Here is a 20756-nt window from a genome sequence, read left to right on the forward strand (position 1 = left end):
AGTGCAAAATGCTGGTGTTCAGGTTGTCGATAGTTTTATTATCGATTGTTGGCTTTGAAAATCATATAAATTACCGATAATTAGTTGTATCGATAGTGGCTTTTTAATGAGCAACACAATTATTATTTTTTAGCCGAAATATTTTTCCATTTCCAAAATTAGAACCAACCTAACCTACAGTTTTGTTAACATATCCTTCAGTTCATCAGTTAGTATATATTCTTCTTAGTTGAGGTTTAAGCAGTTATGATTTTTTTTAAGAAGACTAAATTTCGAAACAAATGGTCTTTGACATTTATTAATTCAATTGGATTCTAGAAAGATATAGGTGGTCCGGGGATCCTCAACGGCGTCCTTGTGGGTGTGGTCAGCTTCGGGTCCGCTGCGTGCGGCACCCCTGACGCGCCGACCGTCTTCACCAAGGTTGGATTCTACGCCGACTGGATCGACAGCATTATAGAACAGGTTGGTGTATTCTCCATCCTCATTTAGATTTCTGCTCCCTGCTTCTTCTTCTCATTGTGTCGACGAATCAGATTTGTGAAGACCAATAAGATTAACAGCATTAGCTAAAACTTATAAAATGGTACTAAACAATGTCATGTTTATTGCAGAACGTTGCCAGGGTCAAAAAGAGAACTACTCTATTACGTCCTCTGGACCTAACCCCGCCCATCTTCTATACCTCACCCAAAACCACTTTCCAAGTGACCCCGATGTTAAGAATAAAGAAAAAAGCAAGAGAAATGGAACAGATTGAGATGTTAAGAGAAATACAGACGAAAGGCCTTTTGAAGGAATTCGTAAATAAAGTGATTGGCAGCGATGAAGCCAGAGATTTGCTGCGAGAAGCTGAAGCAGTCGATATAATGGAAAACCTTGAAAAAGGAACAAGAAGTCAACACACATCTACTACTACTATGGCAACAAAACCATTGACTATACCTACCATCCCTGAACTTGACTTGAATTTTTATAGTAATTCGTCTTCAGAAACAATAGAAGAACTATCAGAACTCGAAGCAGATGTAACTAAGTCTGTAGATAAAGACAAAGCACTGGAAACACAAATCGAGAGAGACGTTATGGATATAATAGACAAAATGAACGAATTCGTCAACGATACCAAAACAAATGTAAAAAAATTAGAACAGAACTATGATGATAGCGATACGAAAAACTTTTTGAAGGTATTGTACTTACCAGAAAAGAAGAGAAATTTGAGTACTACAAGCGCTGTTTCTGAGGAAATAAATGAAGGGATACAGATTCCTTTAGAAATACCCTCGCAACCGTCCCTTGATCTCACTTATAGAAATAATAAAACAGATACAGAAATATTCCTGTCGAGGCAAGACTTAATAGACTTATTTTCTGAAGCTCTCAAGGAGGAAATCCAAATTAAAACAAAGGCAACTCCAGGAATCGTAGTGCAGAGAAGTGAAACGAGCACTAGTACAATAAAACGGAACGCGACGTTATCACTAAACGAAATGAAAATCTCTTATTTGGAACAACTAAAAAAGAAAACAGTTTACACAAAGAATTGAGAGGAAATATTATCGGGGCAAGCTTTTATTTAGGTGCATTAAAATGTGCAATTTCACGTCGGTTTTGTTATTTTTTATCAATTCCATCGATGTTAGCCAAGAACGGGCACTATGTGATTCTTACTCTAGGCTAAATACCCCAGGATCGACCTCTAATCGGCAACGCGCTTGAGACTTCAGACGGGTGTGTATGTGTGGACTTGCTGTTACCAGTAAGTCCACGAGTCTCATTCTAGTAGCAGTAAGATCCAATTAACAGTAACAATTCCAGAATAGTTGAAGGGAAATAAAACAATGCAAAATCCAAAAAAGAACGTAATTTTATTGAAATATAAGGAGAAAATACATGACTACATAATACCAAATCACGAAGAATCCTATGGTCTAAGATGCAGCCGAGGAAGCATCTTCTCTCATCAATAAAATGATTTTGACTAAGTTCATGTTGGTTGACATGTAAACGCCCTTCATTATTACAATTTCCAAATAAATCTTAATTATATCAGGATATTAATAGCTGAAGGTCATCAATTTACGAGTCATGTAATATATAAACTTGATCAAAATCATGTAACGGATAAGGGAAGATGCTTTTCAAGCCAAATCTATAACTTTACTTGTATGTTACTGAAACAAAAGAAAAATATAATATGTTAATAAAACACCAATAATAGTGCGAAGAAAAAATTATCGAATAAGAGATTTTACGAAATCTGGCGATAAATTAAAATCATGACGGCTATTGCATAGGAAAATCATTTGATCAATCTTATTAGATAGTTATGCATTAAATAGCTAATTTCAATGAAATGCTTTGTATTTGATTACATCATAAAGCACATAAAGCTCCATGGTTAAGGTACATATTTTGGGAATCAAAAATTAATTTAGTATAAAGTAGTCGATATTTACCATCGGTCTGTACAGCAAGGGTATATTGCTCTCGTTTTTCTTGTATTAGTTTTAATTTATGTACTTCTTTTCGTATAGTTATTACAAATAAACAAACAATCATCATCAGCCATTTTAATGTCCCCGCTGCAGGCGCACTGGCCTTCCTTATTGATGGAGAATGAGTTTAGCCTATGAGTTACCAAGAGAATAAAGAATTAACCGTCAAATTACCTTCCATCTATCATTGTCGTAGTCCCATTTGGAGGATATACCGTCGATGGGGTTCACTCGTAATTCCAGCATTCTTCTTAACTGGGCCTTCTGCGATTCTTTTGACAGCGACGCTGGTAGTGGTTCAGTCACTGTAACAATCAAACGTGTTGATAGATAGATAAACCGTTTATTCAACTGTTAGGCGAAGATAAATAACAGATTCTAAATATTAAACTCGAAACTCAGCGACACTGTACTAACGAAAGTGCAAAATGCTGGTGTTCAGGTTGTCGATAGTTTTATTATCGATTGTTGGCTTTGAAAATCATATAAATTACCGATAATTAGTTGTATCGATAGTGGCTTTTTAATGAGCAACACAATTATTATTTTTTAGCCGAAATATTTTTCCATTTCCAAAATTAGAACCAACCTAACCTACAGTTTTGTTAACATATCCTTCAGTTCATCAGTTAGTATATATTCTTCTTAGTTGAGGTTTAAGCAGTTATGATTTTTTTTTAAATATGCTGAATTTGTGCTTTTGTTTGACCAAAACACTAACTTTTTATTACTTTCGGAACAATGTTAATTGTTTTTTAAAATTTGTAGCTGTGATATTTCCGAATAGATAAAATAAATACCTAATTAATACTTTCTCTACTTCTGTGTATAATAAATAGCCCAAGCGTAGAACACGGCCACTCCCTGCCTCCCACGGCATTGAGTCTCCCCTATTGAGTGTGTTAGGACATTGAGGACAACTATTAATTTTGGTTGGCTATGCCCCATAACGCGGCTCCAATGCGGATTGATGAATATGTTTCAACGACTGCAAATGCAGTTGTAATGCCCTTACTTGTTCAACTGTCTAAAGTGCCTTGCTAAGAAGAAACGATTACATTTTGACCAGCCAGCCCTTGTCCAAACATTGCGATAGTTGTTTAAACTGATCATATAATCATCGAGTTCCTCAGAAGTGTAGCTGAAAATAACCAATTAAATCAAAGAATTCACAAGATTAAAAAAAATATCGCTGAAGCAACTCACCATAATAATGATAGAATGTCATGGCCCAAAAACCGAAGCTGGTACAGATTAAGACAGCTCCAAAGACAAACTTCCAGTAACCGGTGGGGTATTGGAATTCCGCAAATGTCTGGCAGAACGATGCCCGATACAGAGCTTTTTTCTCTTCACAGCATAATTGTTTCCAATCACCCTTTTCTTTTTCCCGTAGTGCCTGGAAGCGTGGAATGAATTACTTATTAAGTACTTCTTCACATCTGTTGTTGTCTCTTCACGGTGCTCCAGGTTCCCTAGTTTGGGAGCCGATGTTTATATTAACTGTCAAACATTTTTGTTATGTACATTAACGCATTTTATTTTCTTTTGAAGTTAAGGCTTTAATCGACTCGTATGACAGTCCTAGTAGAATACGAAGTGGTGACGTGACGGTATTCCAGGGCGAAAACCAAACGCCAAGTATTTTAATTATTAACTAAACTTTAAAAAATCGCACAAGATGACGCATTAGACGCGTGAGATAAATGTAGTCTGTAGTAAGCGTAAAATACGTTTCTAGAACTTCACAGGTCACTCGTCAGGAACTCATCAACGATTGAAAACATTTAAACAGAAATTAGTCTGTTTAAATGTTTTCAATCGTTGATGAGTTTCCTCGTTGGGAGCACATTCCGGGTGTATAGTTATGTAATGCTTATTAGAATTAGAACTGAAGCCGCACTTGTCAGTCTAACAACTCTGTTGTATAAGCGGAAGTAACTAGTCCAAATTTAGTTTTCAAGATTTGACCCTAAAATTAAAAAAAAGTTAATAAAGTTCTCAAAAACAAGATTACATAAATACCAAATGCAGAAAGAACTTTTAATTGAATCAAAGTTATATGCTAGAATGAATACAGCATGTGTTTTTCTGCCACTTGGTTCTTGTTCAAAAACTCCTCTCAATTTTTTTCAGCACTGAATCTAACTATCATCAAATTAAATTCGCTTCCGGTATTTGCTTTTTAGGATACAGTACAGGTGTTTCAAAAAACCGTTAATAGAGTAAACTGGCCTGAAGGAGGAACTTTGATAATGAGATAACTTTAGTAGACTCTCGAGTTCAGCTTTGTTAGTTACACAAAGATCTAAGCGAGCGAATTTATAGAATAAAAATAGAATATCACATGGTACTATATCGACACTCTTACCTGCTGTGATATCGGTCAAAATATGTCACTTACACAAATATCCTTGGTGTTTTCTTTGAATCGCACGGCTGGGTACGGGAAATGGGGGCAGTCTTTGTAGTTCGCGCAGCCGTTGATTCCGAAGCCGACAAGGTCACGGTTGCCAGTTCGGCATCTACCGTATATTGTCCTGATTTGTATATTCCGTGAGACTACAAAATTAGATGCTTTTATAGCCAAAAAAGACATTTTTGTAAAACTTTCGGCATGTCAAAGTGACATGGTAATCTATCAATAATGTGTCAAGGTTTTTTTTCATCTAATTCAGAACGAGGTTTGTCTCAGTTTTCTTTGTAATTCATGTGGCGCTGCTGTAGATTACAAATTAACTTTTAGAAAAGGTTTCCAATATTTTGTTGTTGTATTTCCGTAAGGTTCTATGTAAATACTCCTACTAGATCAAGGAACGAAGTGTACCTTCGTCCGGGCGCATTCAAATGAGAACAGTCAAACACAATCAAGTTTTGTTTTCTTAATTTGTATTATATTTATTCTTAACGTTAAGTACAGTTTACACTTTTCTTTTATAAAGTATTCTATTACTTATTATAATGTCAGCGAAATTTAAGTTATTTTAAATCACACTCAATCGTAATTTATCAACAGTTTGACAATGTATATCATTCATTTAGACAGTGTGTGTGTGAATATTCCTAACATAGATTTAGTATTTAATCATGTTAAATTAAATTGTGACGCTAATAATGGTATAATGTATACGCGCATGTTGTACTAAATAAGCACACCTAACCATATTTAAGGAATAAAATAAATTATTCTGTTTCACGCAAATACTTACTACCCCCATGGAGCATTAGGTACATGTATAGATCGAAATCGTTTTGGCTCACCGTTAAGTTTCATGTATCCCTTTCGGAATTTACTTTTGTCATGGTATATTTTCTTTATTCGCATAGCTTCGGACCACATTTCTGAAGGCCGTATACTGAAACGCATGTCTTTGTTAACTTTCATGTCAAGTTGAACATTGTGATCGCCTAAATCCAATACTGAACTCTGTTGTAAACTAGCCAACTGTGCGTTGTTGTTTGCTTTAATTTGAGCCTTATTTAGAAGATCTTGGGCTTTTTTTTTAACTTCAATACTCAGTCCTTCATATGAATCATATTCAAAATTATCATTCGAATCAGTTTCAACTGATTTCTTTTCGCGTTTCTTTTTCTGCTGAGTCCTAAGTCCGAGATCTATTCCGACATACTTTTCAACTTCATCCGCCAAAATTGTATTTCCGTTTGTCAAAATATCGTGGATATAATAACGCAGCTCATCGCTATTTTTCACAACAGAATCTATTTCTTGGTATGGTAAATTTGTAGGTAAACCTATGTCTATAATACTCTGAGTTACATATGGGGTAACGGCGACATGGGTTGCTTCAGTGACATACTCTTTTATGTGTACCCCGGGTACCAAAAGTACACTTTTGTTTACTAACGAATGATGAGCAGCATCGATAAAATTAGTTGGTGTTGTCTGAAATAGGACTTTCATTTCGTCTTCGACTTCATTGTCTTCTATGTTATCTGCTAAATCATTGTTAGGTTTATCAATTTCGTGAATTAACTGTCTTAGAAGAAGTATCTCTTCAGGAGAATTCTGGTTCTTGTTGAAATTGTTGTTTGATTGTTCGGGGATCTTTGATTTGTAATGGAACGGAATTGAAACAGGATCCTAGAAATTAAAATATATGTATGGTAAGTATTTGCACTGGCACTATATTTGCATACATTGAGATAGTCTCAGCCCGAATGTCACATATAGCTCATAATCACGTAGTCTTAATGACGTATACAGCTTTTAATTAAATGTCATAATTTTTTATTAATCTTAAGATACTTAGTTAAAAAATATGATTATAAGCTATATGCGACATTAAAACTACGTTATTATGAGCCAATGCGACACCGAAGTTAAGATTGTTTAACTTCCATCTTGACCTGACCTGAAATTGAAGACCCCTACAGTGTGTCGTATAGATATCATAAACCTGCCTCTTTTACTACATCGTTTATCCAAGACGTGTAGTAGGACAGTTTGGTGAATACTGTCGGCGAAGGCGATGTTCCGCAAGTTTGCGGGCCGAAGTTGACGAGGCCTACCAGGCTTCCTAACACTATAGCTGGACTTCCCATGTCACCCTGAAACCAATTGACAATTCAAGATAAGGAAAGTGTTTAGAACCCTACATCGAATATGCCCGTTTAGTCTTTTTTGTTTTAGTAATAAGTTGTTGCTTCACGAAGTTTTTGCTCCTGTGGACTTGTCAGGAAAAATCGGGATAAAAATTAAGCATACTTTTTCACTCGGGAGATTGAAGACAGCGTAACAGCCAAAAATAAATTTGGAAATCGGCTGAGTACTTTTGAAGGTTGTACCTTACCACAGACTCTCAGAACAGAGAAGAGTCGAATCTTTGTAATAGTGTACCTATTACTTACGTAGGTTCTGTTTCGTACTATAACGTTATTACAAAGAAATGTACTATCAGAAGTTGTCGAAACACCTACTTACATTACATGCCCCATTTCCTTTGTAGACTAATCCAGCACAGAAGTGCTTCGCGTCCATAAGGCGGCTGTTGAAAACAATTGTTGATATAAATTTATATATATTTCAACCTTTTTTACGTCTTTTTCACTCATCACTTTTACACTCCATCCGAAAAAGAATTTTTATGGTATAGTGGAGAAACCGGAGCAATGCAGACATTTTGAGAGAGCGATAACAATTTTTTTGAAAGCCCCAATGTCGAAACTATTAGGGAACACCGCTGAGGGAAGTTTATATCTATAGTACTTTAATATCATTTCCAAAAACTATGAATAAATTTAAATACATACGTTGTGTAGACATTCATGCACATATCCAAAGAATTCATGTCGAGGAAGGCTGACGACAGCTTATAAGGAGTTAAAGTGTCGTTCTGAAATGAAAATTAGATATTGATTGCTTCTAGCGAGAATTGACGGTCGAAGGAAGTCGAAAACACCCAGGTATGAATCAAACTCGTTACTCATCAGTTTGTAAGTATATCTACCAATCTGTCGTGATAGTCATCACAGACTAACTACGGAAAACTTAGTGAGGTATACTGAGTTACCTCATACACTCTTGATATGCCTATGTACAGTTGGCTATTGAGTTTATATTATTTATGTTTATGTATGTATATATTAGTTATTATTTTATTTACTGCGCCAAAGCCTCTACATTGTTATTTTCTATCACCCATGACTGAAGAGATCGGGGGAATATCAGAATCAAGCATAGATCAATGACCAAGCTTGTATGGTAACTCTCCTGGCAACCTAGAACTTAAGATAGTGTGTGTGTGCGACCACTTGCCACTAGGTGGCGGTAGGTAGTCATTAAAGTCACGTCAGATGCCATTAGATGACTTGAATAAATACTGATACCAGTGTTAGTGTTAAAAAGAAACGAGGAAGGAATTGCAGAAGAAAAATAATATGAATTAGCAAGGACATGCTAGAGATTTTCTTACCGGATCAATTCTCCAACCCAAAACGAACACGCCTTTATTGGCGAAATTCTTCGGCAAGTGGCCTGGTAAGCTGCCAATGCGGATCTTCTTGATTATAGGCCTCATCTCCGAATTAAACACGTTCTTCACCTTGACGATCGCTAAGTTGTTGTCCATGGAAACTGAGTCGAACCGTGGGTGAAAGACCACTGCTTCAGCTGGGAGAAGTTCGCCACCAGATGTCGCGAATTCACTGCCGATTCGGATTTGAATTGGACTTTCGGCTGCCGTGTACACGGTACTTCTGAATAAAAATTGTAGGAATTAAAAATAGATGAAAAATATCGAAAGCAAATCAAAGTTACGGGATATCATGATGAAAATGGACTCGAATGGGACTGTAGTTTCAAAGCTCTTGAGTTTCTTTTTATCTAAGCCAGGTATAAATTTAAGACAACATTTATGATAGTTAAAACAACAATATACTTAGTTAAATAAACTGCATGAGTTATTTCAAGGTATGAATGGTATATAGACATTAGTATAGTACAAAAAATGAGGTCCTATTCTAAGGCGGTAGAAAATCTTACGGTAGTAAACAAGACGCGGCGGTGATGACGAAGTTTCTGTTGATGATGCAGCCAGTCCCCTTGAACTTGCCCAGTACGTGAATGCTGACAATGAAGGGGTACCGCCTGATACCCACCCTCTTACCCCCGTACAGCCTTCGGCCACTATTCTCAAGTTCTGCATCAGGCTCTGAAATAAATTAATATGTATAAATAAATAAATGTATGGACAAATCACACAGATTGAATTGGCCCCAAAGCAAGCTGGAGACTTGTGTTATGGGATACTAACTCAACGACACTATATTTAAAACATATACATAATAAGATAGATAAACATCCAAGACCCAATCCCATCAATCTGCAAAAGTTCATTTGCCATCTTGACCCGACCGGAGATCGAACCCAGGGCCCACAGTGTAGTAATCCAGCATATTACGAACGTCAGGCCACGGAGGTCGTCAATATTTTAATCCTCGTGAGAAGTTGATCAGACGATACTCTATTTACCTGATATTAACTGCTGAAATGCTAATGTTCGAATGATTACTTTGATTTACAAATCTAGGTGCTTAATGGATTTTGGTAAAGGTTACACACACAGGTGCAAAATAATCTTGAATTCCACACGAAATGTGGTGATCGTGATTTGTGCATTGGTTAGGTTTTGAGCTTCATAATTCTCAATTAGCTGAAACGACAGTTTTCAAATCTTACCCCATATATCTAAATCGTCGTCGTCCATTTTTCTTCTATTCGTGTCTTTATCTTGACCGTCAATATTTGTGTCTACATCACCAACCTCCGTTACGTTCTGGCTGTTTATGGCATTTAAAACTTCCGAGAAAAAATCACTTGAAACATAAGTATTTGTATTATTTTTTACTGTCTGATTATTTCGATTTTCTTTTTCCATATCAATAATAGCTGATGTTACATATTCGTATAGTTTTTCAGGTACTACGATACTTTCTGCTCTAGCAATATATTGCATTTCCGAATGCACTTTCCACTTATAATGCACAATGTTATTTAGGTTATTTTGCATAACTACTAAGAGTCGCATTTTAGGTTTCCGAGATACCGGCACTTCTATGTGTAATAAATTAACAACCTCGTTTAAACTATTTTGCACGATTGTTTTTGTTTTGTTGTAATCTATTTTAACGCTAACTTTTCTTATATCAAAGCTAAATGTGCTCACAAAGAGTATATTTACAATTAATATTTTTGCTTTAGACATTATATTCATAATGAAAATAAAAATCTTCAAAATAGTAATTTATGTTCCTGTATTATAGCAACATGATACCAAAAAGTAATATTTTCATACAACTAAATCATATTTTTCTACATTTTAGTATATTTTTTCAATTATTTATAGATATTAAATTAGCACTTCAAGTCAACAGATACAGTTATATTTATACTTTACGCAATTTTTCACAAAAAATATCAAAATCACGCTAGCTTTGAATAAAATTTTTCTATAACGTTACTTCGAATGTAATAAACTAATCTTTTACGATATTTTTATTTCTTTGGATACAATTGGTAATACATTTCTATTATACTGTTCAACTATGATTTCTTTTAGTATTCTGTACTGTTATTAACATATTAACATAAATTTTCAGAATAATGTACTCAACAAAATTATAAATCTATTTAGTAATGCACATAACCATAGTATTTCTATTAGTTATCATTTCTCTGTGCGATATAGTCCATAATGCAACTGCCTCAACAGAACAAGTGACTCCATTTGTAAACAAACGAATAAAACAATACGTTAATAACATTTTTAATAATTTAAAAATCGAAGAAGGCTATAAACATTATTACAAAATTAAAATTTTGCTCAACATTTATAACAGCTTAAATAACGCAATCGAATATAATTGGAAAGTTTATTCAGATATAAAAAAACGTGTCGCTTTAGGTAATAATATTACAAATAATGTAATTTACAGATTATTAGAGGAAGCATTGTATAAGGATCATGAAAATAATCATACAACCACAGAAACAGTTAAAATTGAAACAAAAATTAACAGAACCAAGGAAAAGAAGAAACAAGTTAATAACATAACAATAATAAACCAACCACCTGATGCAGATTTGTGGGATAATGACATTTTGGATAAATTTTTTGATAAAATAAATAAGCTAACTGTCGATGACTTGATTGGTGAACCAAATAGAACTTTTCTTCAAATAAATAAGAATACTGGGTACAAACTGCCAAAGAGGTTAAATATGGACCTAAAATATTGGGGTATGTTTATGTAAGGTATATTTAATATTTTTTTGAAAATAAAATAAAACACAATAAAAAAGAGACATTAAAAAATATTTCGAAATTTAGGAAAGCTTTTCTTAAATAAGGTACCTATTTAAACCGATTTTTTAAATTGCTGCGAAGAAAACCCAGGAGTTACCCAAACAAGTATTCTTTCTCTTTCTTTATTTTCGAGTGTGTTATTACTAACACTGGTATCAGATTTTATTCAAGTCGCCTAAAGACATCTGACACGACTTTCTAATTATAAAGTATTCTTTCTAATAAAATTTAAGATATGGAATCTCCAGATACAGAAATACAAGATTTTGTATTGTGCTATTTTGCGTCGCACAATAAAAATTCTAAAAATTCTAGATCCCAAAGAATACAGCGAGAGTTTCATGAGCAGGAGAAGGATCAACGCGAGAGACCTGTCGGAACGGTTCCCGTTCGTGGTCAGCATCCAGGTCAAGGGCAAGCTGGTGTGCACCGGCTCCATCATCAGCAAGGATGCTGTGGTCACTGCCGCGTCTTGTATACCTAAGTTGGTCCACTATTGTCTTTTTATTTGCTTCTAGTATCCAAGGCGTGTGGTTCCGCACTATAATAGGACTACTATCGTCCAACGGAATATTCCGCTACAGTTTCGACATAAAAATCTAGTTTCGGTAATAGTTATTCATCGAGATATGCCTTCGGCACCTAATGTAGGATGTATTTCGATGGGTTTTGTCAATAATTCAGACAAAACATGCAATCTATTGACTCTATAGATCACAGAGTTATCTGATGCAAACAAAAAAATCTTTGTTTTAATATTGTTGTAATCGAAGGGTTCGCTTTCTCGAGATTTTCGTGGTCGGACACTATTTGATTCTGCTGGTGAGTAGGTACTTGAATTTCATAAATAACGAAAAAATATTCTTATTGTAATAGAAATATGGCCCATCGCATGCCGAACAAGATCTCAGTACGGATCGGAACAGAGTTTGCGGAGCAGTACGGCAAACGGTTACCAGCGATGCATGTGGAGTTCCACCCACGTTACGAGTCTCACACGCTGAGGAACAACTTGGCCATCATCAGACTGAAGCTGGGGAATCATGGGAGGAACAGGAAGATCAGGTTGGATGAGGGAGACAGCCCGTTGCGCAGTGTACAGATTTTGGGTTACGGCGCTGGATCTGTGAGTATCGAAACCAGGATATGTCCTGGAATACGGTGTCTGATGTTGACTCCACGCTATCGTCGTACTCACTCAACATTACGTGATTTGTATCAGCGTTTTTACTTAACGCAATAAAGAAACTAGCAATGTATGCTTGCTCTGCGATAGTGTGGAGCCAGCAATAGCTATCCTCCTCTCTCTTTCATTCTTGCAAAAATCCCCTTTTATCAGTAGTTCAATAAGTGATACAAGGCGTAAAAGTTTATTCCTAAGTACAGAGGGGTTAGTGCAGGTTTGCGTTTCACTTCTCACCATTACGAATCGATTCGAAGTGAGACGCAGCGAATCAATCACATTGCAGTGTGGTTGTCGTTGCGTCATAATGGCGCAATGTGATTGGTTCGCGGCGTCTCACTTAGAATCGATTCGATGGTGAGAAGTGAAAATGCAATCCCGCATTTCGCCCACAGATCGATTTTCGAAAGCTGACCGCAAATTGAACTCGAAGAAAAAAATACTTAAGACAAAATAATATTTGTTAACACCAATGACGGCGCTCCTGTTATCACGCTTACCGTCCGCGGCTCACCCCGCACCTCCAGAGAGATCTAAAAAAATCCATCTGCGCAGTGGTCATCTCTCATAAATCGTACAGTCAACAGCACATCAAGTTACCCTACATGAACATCTATGGCGCAGTAATATCAGCGAGTTTGCGATGAATTGCTGTAGGTTGACGTGATGTTGACTGTCCTATACTTATTCTTTCATTTAATATTGTTGATGAAAATTTTAGGAATACCACTTGGCATACAAGCGGTTAGAGACGGCATCCGTGGCCGTGGTGCCCTTGCAAGAATGCAAAAATGTTTTCTTAAGGTAAGCTTTGTTACTTAGAGAAAGAAATAATGAATGAAAATTATTCACAGCGGAATGCTGGTCCGTCCTTGTTTATGTGCACGCGTACGCAATGCCGAACAATAAAAGCGCACAGTTACGCGTTACATCTATCCCACTAACAGAATAAATGCTAAAGTCTGATTGAGAGTGTATGACGATCATAATATACATTGTAATGGGTTACAATATCTCGCTATATATTTTCACATAATTTAGATGACACAGGCCCTTTCTTCACAGGAATTTCGGGACCGAAGCTAACTTCTGCACCGACGTGGTGTCCACGAGGAGGTTCACGCAATGTTATGTTTGTATGCGCTTGTGTATTGTGTGTTGTGTGCAATATGCAAGGATAAAAATATAAGAATACGGCTTCAACAGCAGCGACGTTGTCAGACAAGTTTACAACCTCTGTTGCGTTAGTTTGGCTGATAGACAGCTTGAGCGAATACTCTGTTTAACAACTATTATTAATAAGGGGCCATGGGATATTTAGAGAGATGAATATACCTACCAAAAATACAGATATCTAGGCTATAGAATTAGTGCAACTTTTGAGGGTTATAAATCATCGATCTTTCAAAACTCTTATAACGCCGGCTACAGACTATCGCCGAAGCGAACGCGACATTGCGTATTTGTTTGAGTTTTTATTTACCGCAATGAAAATCCAGCAATGTATGCCGACTTTGCCAACGTTTTTGCCAACTTTTGGGGGACCATTCAGTGATATGATAGCCGGTATATGTAGATGTATATGATCCAGGGTGACTTGGGCGCCCCAGCCGTGACGGGGGATGTGCTGGTCGGGGTCGCTACGATCGGGAGCCCTGTGTGCGGTCACACGCCCACTGTCTTCAGCAAGATCAGCTACCACTACCGATGGATACTATACATCATCAACCAGGTGGGCTTATCTTATCATCCCTCTCTCGTAGGTTGAGGCTGTGCAGCCGCGACGCACCGTATCAGCGTAAAATAAAGCTTACAAAAGGCATTACAATTTTGAAGATTTGATTCTCGCCCAGTCGGCTGACGTTAATCCTCTTTGGGTATGTTGCTTAGCAAATGAATCAACATACATTCAGAACCGACTTGGTCTCTCCATTATAGTTATATTTTATATATAATTTAAATGGTGACAATAGAAGCTAGGTTAGGGAGCGACGGGCGAAGTGATGAACTAACATAAAACAAATGGAGAAACGACATGGTTCCAATGGTTTACGTCTGGCTATATAATATCAAGACTAAATATAGGGAACCCTTCCAGCTAAAATTGTTTCATGTATTTTTATTATATTGTCTATTTTTAAGTGCTATTTTTCTTTCAGAAATGGATAACTCAGAGTTCATATCTAACTTCAGCTACACCTGGACACATTATACCGTCGACGCTCATGTTCGATGATACCGACGTTCAATCCGCAACTGTACTAATGTACTACGATGACGACGAACAAATCGCAACAACAACTCAACCAACAGAATCAATAACAGTCAATGAACCATTTGACTACGGTTACGAAGAACAACCCACAACAACACAAGCAGCAGAATCAGCAAATCCCATGCCCAGTGATACAGATCGTCTCTTTGAAGAAATACGTAACATTCTAAGTATATTGGCAGATCCCATGTATATTGTACACGATTTTCTGAAAGAAGGTAACGAGGATAATAAACCGATTACAGAAAGCGACAACGACGAAATTGATGATGATTTTGACAAATATTTTGAACAAGGTAAAAGCACTTTGATGTATAAAAAGCATCCACTTTATAACAAGAGTATAATACCAATACCTGGAGTGCATTTTGTACCGACATCTACCACTAGGCTCCCTAGCACAGCATTTTCTAGACCAGACATCGGTCTACCGGACTGGCTACCTTATCAATACATAGAGGATTACATCCAACATAGTGAGGAACTGGATTATTATATAAAAAAAATACAAAAAGATAAAGGGATTGATGGGTTGTTTGGGACACAGAGAAGTGTGAATCGTGCTAACCAGAGAGCCAGAACCAGAGAGAGCCCTCACAGAGATCTGGGTGGAGTCCATGAAATTACTAGAGGATTTTTGTGGGATAAAAATTTTCGTTATTTACCAAAAGATTCTGAACGAGGTGATTTCAAGAAGGCACCAAGTATGCGAGTGAAAAATTATAGAGCAAAGTATCTATCAAAAAAATCAAATATAAAAAGTAGTTAATGTCCGCAATAAGTAATAATAATATCTGGGAATTAATACTTAAAAAAACACTTAATTTAATGTGTGTCATTTAACAATTCGTCTAAAAAAACAATAGAAAATAATCCACAAAACACGATGTTTTCCTTCACCTTCTCTCTATAGATTGGTGTTCAAACTGGGACGTGGCACGAGTAGGATTTGAACTTGAAACCTTTCGATTTCAGGACTGGATCACAACCTCTTCCACAGGGGTATTACAGGACACGCCGTGTGCTACAAACCCGGCTCAAAGATTCCCTTTACATTTGGGACCGGCCGCCCGCTGACGTCATCCCTCTATAGGGATGCTGCTATTGTTTAACAAAGCAGCTGTCAATGCTTTAACGCTCTAGTACCGTTTGCACCAAGCGAGCGAGCGTTCATAAATATTCCTGCGAAAGAATAGCCTATTGTGTGTAACACTAAGTATAGAATAATTTGTATGGATGAGCTCGCTCGTTTGGTATAAATGCACCTTCACACTTTAATGGATTCAGTAATTGGCGTAATAAGCATTCGTTGAAATTTGCTTGCTAGTTTGATGATGATATTTCAGCAAAATTCAATGTTAACCTTGTTATTCATAAAAAACTTAAAACATACTTCAAGCTAAAATATGTTTTGTCTCTTTCTGTCAATTTAAAATTTATAATATGCGATGTGACAAAATATATTTTAGCTTAGAGTATGTATTATTTTTTTTTATAAAGAAATGGGTAGATAAATAAAATAAGTAATGGTTTTGAAAAAATAAATAATTAACAATACGTTACAAATTTTACGTAAAATGAAACGTAACCCCTTCAAGTGTCATTACTCTCCGCAGAGGTCGCCACTGTTCTTCAGTCAAAATTGGTTGGTGAAAAAACATTTTTATTAGCCAGAAATAGCAGATTTTAAAAGGTAATTATTATCGAAAATCTATTTGTTAGGGTATTTTGTACAAGATGGGTTCTTTTAAAGTTGTTGTGAAAAGAAAAGGGGGTAAGTACATAAAAGCTGATTTTCGTATGTCGCACTAGCTGACACGGTAGTTCCAAAATTGAAAATAAGATTTTCACATTTTTTTTCGCCAGGTTTTATTTCTGGCTGGTGTATCATATTACGATTTTATTTTGTTTTATTTCCATCGTGTTAAAATTACGCACTTATTTGAAATCAGAATATTTTAGAGTTATGTAACTCGGTATCGATTGACACAGGTAAAATAACCTAACTTTGATATTATCTATCACTAATGGAATTCTACTATTTCCTCTGTTATGTTTTTAACTTCTTGACGTCCTACCGATTTATTTACAATACAATACACTACCTTTAAAGTGCTGTATAATGTAAAGGTTTCTGATATGTGCTGTACTAAACTCTTCATAGTATGAGGAAGGTAAGTAACATGAATAGAATTGTAAGATATAGAATTGACGATCATATATTAAAAGAATTTTAAAGAAATTTTGACATCATACATTAACATAGACAATGATTTATTGTAAACAGCCATCTATTTAAATAAACAATTATTACTTTTTATGTATTAATTTCGTGGTTGGAGATGCCAGCACAAGCACCAAACGGGAGAATTGACCTCCCATACAGGGATAATTTCACCGAGCTAACCTAGACCACTTTTGGGGTGTGTGACAAAGTAACCAGTAATTGGTTATGTTACTCATGGATGGATACACATAGATACTATTTAAGCTATAAAGATGATATTTAAAACAATGTTTTAAATATTTTGAAAATGTAATTATGCATAAGTTTACATAAGTGTCATGGTTGAAGAATGAATGGAGAAGAATTTCTTAAAACAAATAATTGATTAAGTTTTATTTATTTATTGAATAATAGATAGACTGCTTTTGCAGTTGATGCATCTATATCAGACTTCCATACAAGTTTTGTAGAAAACATGTAGAATCTTGGTTTGTTGTACCCTTTTCTGTGTTTGTGTCCATCAGACCTACAATAGAACATTAGTGTGAGCTGTTGAATGGTGTCCATTTATTAATTTACTTGTTGTTGCAGAGGATGGCCAATTACGTGATGCGTCGTGCGCTGCTAGATGCAGTCCGCGTACCCGTTGGAGCTCGCGCCAGCAGCGAACTCTCCAAGGTAACATCACAGAAGATTCATTCATTCATTCATTCATTGGGTGAAATGGTTCCAAAATGGAATCACCGATTGCCTGTCTGATAATTGCTTAATCAAATTAAACATGTAGATGTTTTATCTGTAACGGGTATGCAAATTTAAATGGAAAGCAAGCTATCATTCTACAAAATAAATGCAACAGTTATTTATTTTATTTAAAACTTTATTGCACACAATATAGTTTACAAAAGTACAATAATGTTTTAATGCTTGAAGAAGTCTCAAGAAAAAACTAGAACACGTAGGTCTAGGTCTAGACCGCACATCTTGGTCTTCGGAGTAAACCCAGAATGAAACTGCTTAAAGACGAGGAATGATTTAATTGAAAATGATTTCACAGGCCATTATTGATGAAATCAACTTCATAGCGCGATTCAGGAAATCATAAATTGTACACCGCCATCTATGCAATAAAAACTTAAATTTGTCTTAACAATGCTAAAAGTATTATCAAGTATTGGGTTTAAGAGAGTGACATAACGCAAAAAATGAAGACACTATTATAATGCCGATACCACACTGTCGTCGAAACATTGACGGATTCGGTATACATTGCTGGTTTTTCATTGCGGCAAATAAAAGCACTCATACTAACAACGCAATGTTCACGCATTCGCGTCGACACGTGTTCAGACACATGAATGAGTTCGGCGACAGTTTAGAGTTGGCATAAGACAATGCATGATTGTCAGATGTTCCAAAAATCAATCGATTTCAGGTCGGTAACCGCGAATGGGTGGGGTTCGGCTTCAACGGCCAGCCCAACTACGTCGACAGCGCCGCCTTCCCGCTGCCCGCTGTGAGGTTCCGCCCCGACACCCCTGACATTAAGGTCAGTAATCTATAGTGATGGTGGTCCTGTGGCTGTGAACCGAAAGGTCCTAGGTTCGAATTTAGATGCTACATGAGTTTGTATACTAATCTATGAACCTATGTATGTTTTTTTCCAGTACTTATTGTTGAATTTTGTTGATAATATATATCAGATATTACTTCAAACTTGTACATTCTAAAGGAAATCATTTCCTATTATAAAATTTGTGAAAGTCTATTATAATTAATGCATTTCTCATAGAAAAGCCTGGTGAAATTGATTACATAATATATGTAAGAAAAAACGGAGTTTATTTATAGTAGTTTTAACAGACTATTCCTTGCTTCCAATGAATGAGATCATTGTGAGGAAACTAGTACTTAGGTATTTTAAAATTTGCCTTGAAAAACTGTCTGCAAAGACGTGCATAATCGAAACTCCATACAATGTCTACGGTGTTCTGCGTCGATCCGTCAACAACGAACTTATCTCATTTGTTCTTTGATGATAGTCCTTAAAAATAACCTAAAACCAATCAGGTCCTCCGCGAAAAGGAGAAGGGCGACTGGCGCAAGTTGACCCTGGAGGAGAAGAAAGCGCTGTACCGCGCCTCCTTCTGCCAGACGTTCGCGGAGTTCCAGGCGCCGACGGGCGAGTGGAAGGCGGTGGTGGGCTGGGGACTGGCGCTCGCCTCCGTCTCCGTCTGGATCTACCTCGGCATGAAGATCTTCGGTGAGCATTCTGTATTCTTAACTTCTGTTTACTCAGTAAGCTAGTTCGTTCATCTCTGTCTCCATTTGGATCTGATTCGGCATGGAAATCTTTGGTGAGACATTTTATACACTAGTTATGTTTGCACAAGAGAGTTCGTTCGTCTCTGCCTCCATCTGGATCTAACTCGGTAGGAAGCTCTTCGGTGAGACACTATAGAAGTTAGACTAGTTATTTTATTTTCATTGTCTTATTCCTCACAGGCCTTCTTGTCGGAATGGTTATTCAAAAAGTTCGATCACTTGACTCCAGTTTTCTTGGCACCTTCTACACCAGTCTGGGGTCTGTGGAGAGATCTCCAGACTGCCCAGGGGAGATCCCATACGTAACTTCCTTGCTCATTGCGTAACTCTTCTAATCATTATCATGTTCTGGATTGGTCTCTTTGGTTGGCTGGAAGAAATTGCATTAGCGATAAGTCCGCCTTTGCACTCATTATGTTTGAATATCTTGTTGTAACTTATAACTCCTTTCAGTCAGCATGGGTAACAAACACCATAGGCTAATGAAAATATTCTCACAGGACTCTGATACTTGGTTAATTATTCAAACCGGTCTGCTCGTATCTTCGATTCTTACATTTTATAAAGACGGATTTCATTACGATTCAAAACGAAAAGAACCCATATTTTTTGCGTTCTGTTCAAATCATCAGCTAATGCCACCGAATGACTTTTGACAAAAGTGTAAGAAAGAGAAGGAATGACATAGTAATGTTGTCTCTTCGTTGCAGTGTACGGCGCGCTGCCGGAGTCGCTGAGCGACGAGAACCAGAAGGCGCAGCTGCGGCGGATGCTGGACCTCAAGGTCAACCCGGTAGACGGACTCGCCTCCAAGTGGGACTACGAGAACAACCGCTGGAAGTAAATCGTTTGGTAAGTTCTGTTTCTCTTCCACTAATAAGCGTCTCATACCCGCCACACACTATCGCCGAACTCGGATGCCGTCGCGATCAATGAACATTGCGTAATTTGTATGAGAGATTTTATTTATCGCAATGAAAAACCAGCGATGTATGTATACAGAATCCGCCAAAGTTTAACGAACTCTACAGCTATAGTGTTAGCCGGCATTAGGTGTGGACGGTTTCGTTTATATTATAATGCGTTGAGTTTCCATGCTTAAGGTTTTTGTTGACCCTTAAAGCCAAAGTATGTGTGATCATTATATACTCTGCTCTATTATCGCACTCATTATCGCGTCGCCGTAAAACTTTCGCAGCATTGTGTACAATCCTGTTTTTTTTTTTTCAGGCGTTGGTATGGTGCTGTGCCACGGCTTTGGTCGATAGAGTAGACAATTGTAATATAAGCAAATATCTGTAAGATAATAAATATGTGATTCCAATCATTACATTCTTTCATTTATGTTTATGTTTTAAATTAAATTTAAATAATGAGATGAAAGAATTCAGAGAATTAACCTGTTAATGCGTGTATGATT

General features: G+C 36.6%; 5 protein-coding genes across 7 annotated transcripts; 3 read left to right on the plus strand and 2 right to left on the minus strand.

The window, feature by feature from the left end:
* Positions 1–8: 8 nt before the first annotated feature.
* On the plus strand, positions 9–1606 carry LOC128679586 (uncharacterized). Its single transcript, XM_053761931.2, has 3 exons — positions 9–14; positions 319–465; positions 615–1606. The coding sequence occupies exons 1-3, from the start codon at positions 9–11 to the stop codon at positions 1548–1550; spliced, it is 1089 nt and encodes a 362-aa protein (XP_053617906.2). The 3' UTR covers positions 1551–1606.
* A 246-nt stretch (positions 1607–1852) lies between these two features.
* Positions 1853–5162, minus strand: LOC128679587 (cytochrome c oxidase subunit 4 isoform 1, mitochondrial-like). Its single transcript, XM_053761932.2, has 4 exons — positions 4906–5162; positions 3708–3900; positions 2676–2806; positions 1853–2177 (listed from the first exon to the last, which is right to left on the minus strand). The coding sequence occupies exons 1-4, from the start codon at positions 5098–5100 to the stop codon at positions 2175–2177; spliced, it is 522 nt and encodes a 173-aa protein (XP_053617907.1). The 5' UTR covers positions 5101–5162; the 3' UTR covers positions 1853–2174.
* Positions 5163–5373: 211 nt separating this feature from the next.
* LOC128679582 (trypsin-like) lies at positions 5374–10865 on the minus strand. 3 transcript variants are annotated; one of them, XM_053761925.2, is made up of 7 exons: positions 9700–10865; positions 9004–9172; positions 8435–8714; positions 7773–7855; positions 7444–7507; positions 6924–7070; positions 5374–6603 (listed from the first exon to the last, which is right to left on the minus strand). In XM_053761925.2, exons 1-7 carry the CDS (start codon positions 10232–10234, stop codon positions 5710–5712), a joined length of 2172 nt encoding a protein of 723 aa, XP_053617900.1. In that variant the 5' UTR covers positions 10235–10865; the 3' UTR covers positions 5374–5709. The 3 variants fall into 3 exon arrangements, with proteins under 3 accessions (XP_053617900.1, XP_053617899.1, XP_053617901.1); XM_053761924.2 differs by having other exon boundaries at positions 8435–8717; positions 9700–10864; XM_053761926.2 differs by having other exon boundaries at positions 6469–6603; positions 6875–7070; positions 8435–8717; positions 9700–10863.
* On the plus strand, positions 7890–15613 carry LOC128679581 (uncharacterized). The gene is made up of 7 exons (XM_064436677.1): positions 7890–7925; positions 11642–11810; positions 12203–12452; positions 13231–13313; positions 13575–13641; positions 14101–14241; positions 14669–15613. Exons 2-7 carry the CDS (start codon positions 11668–11670, stop codon positions 15551–15553), a joined length of 1569 nt encoding a protein of 522 aa, XP_064292747.1. The 5' UTR covers positions 7890–7925; positions 11642–11667; the 3' UTR covers positions 15554–15613.
* Positions 15614–16361: 748 nt separating this feature from the next.
* On the plus strand, positions 16362–20663 carry LOC128679590 (cytochrome c oxidase subunit 4 isoform 1, mitochondrial-like). The gene is made up of 6 exons (XM_053761934.2): positions 16362–16477; positions 17603–17689; positions 18447–18560; positions 19082–19274; positions 20047–20188; positions 20567–20663. The coding sequence occupies exons 2-5, from the start codon at positions 17606–17608 to the stop codon at positions 20178–20180; spliced, it is 525 nt and encodes a 174-aa protein (XP_053617909.1). The 5' UTR covers positions 16362–16477; positions 17603–17605; the 3' UTR covers positions 20181–20188; positions 20567–20663.
* The last annotated feature ends 93 nt before the right edge of the window (positions 20664–20756 follow it).

Source organism: Plodia interpunctella, chromosome 22 (assembly GCF_027563975.2).
Source record: "Plodia interpunctella isolate USDA-ARS_2022_Savannah chromosome 22, ilPloInte3.2, whole genome shotgun sequence".
Classification (NCBI taxonomy): Eukaryota; Metazoa; Arthropoda; class Insecta; order Lepidoptera; family Pyralidae; genus Plodia; species Plodia interpunctella.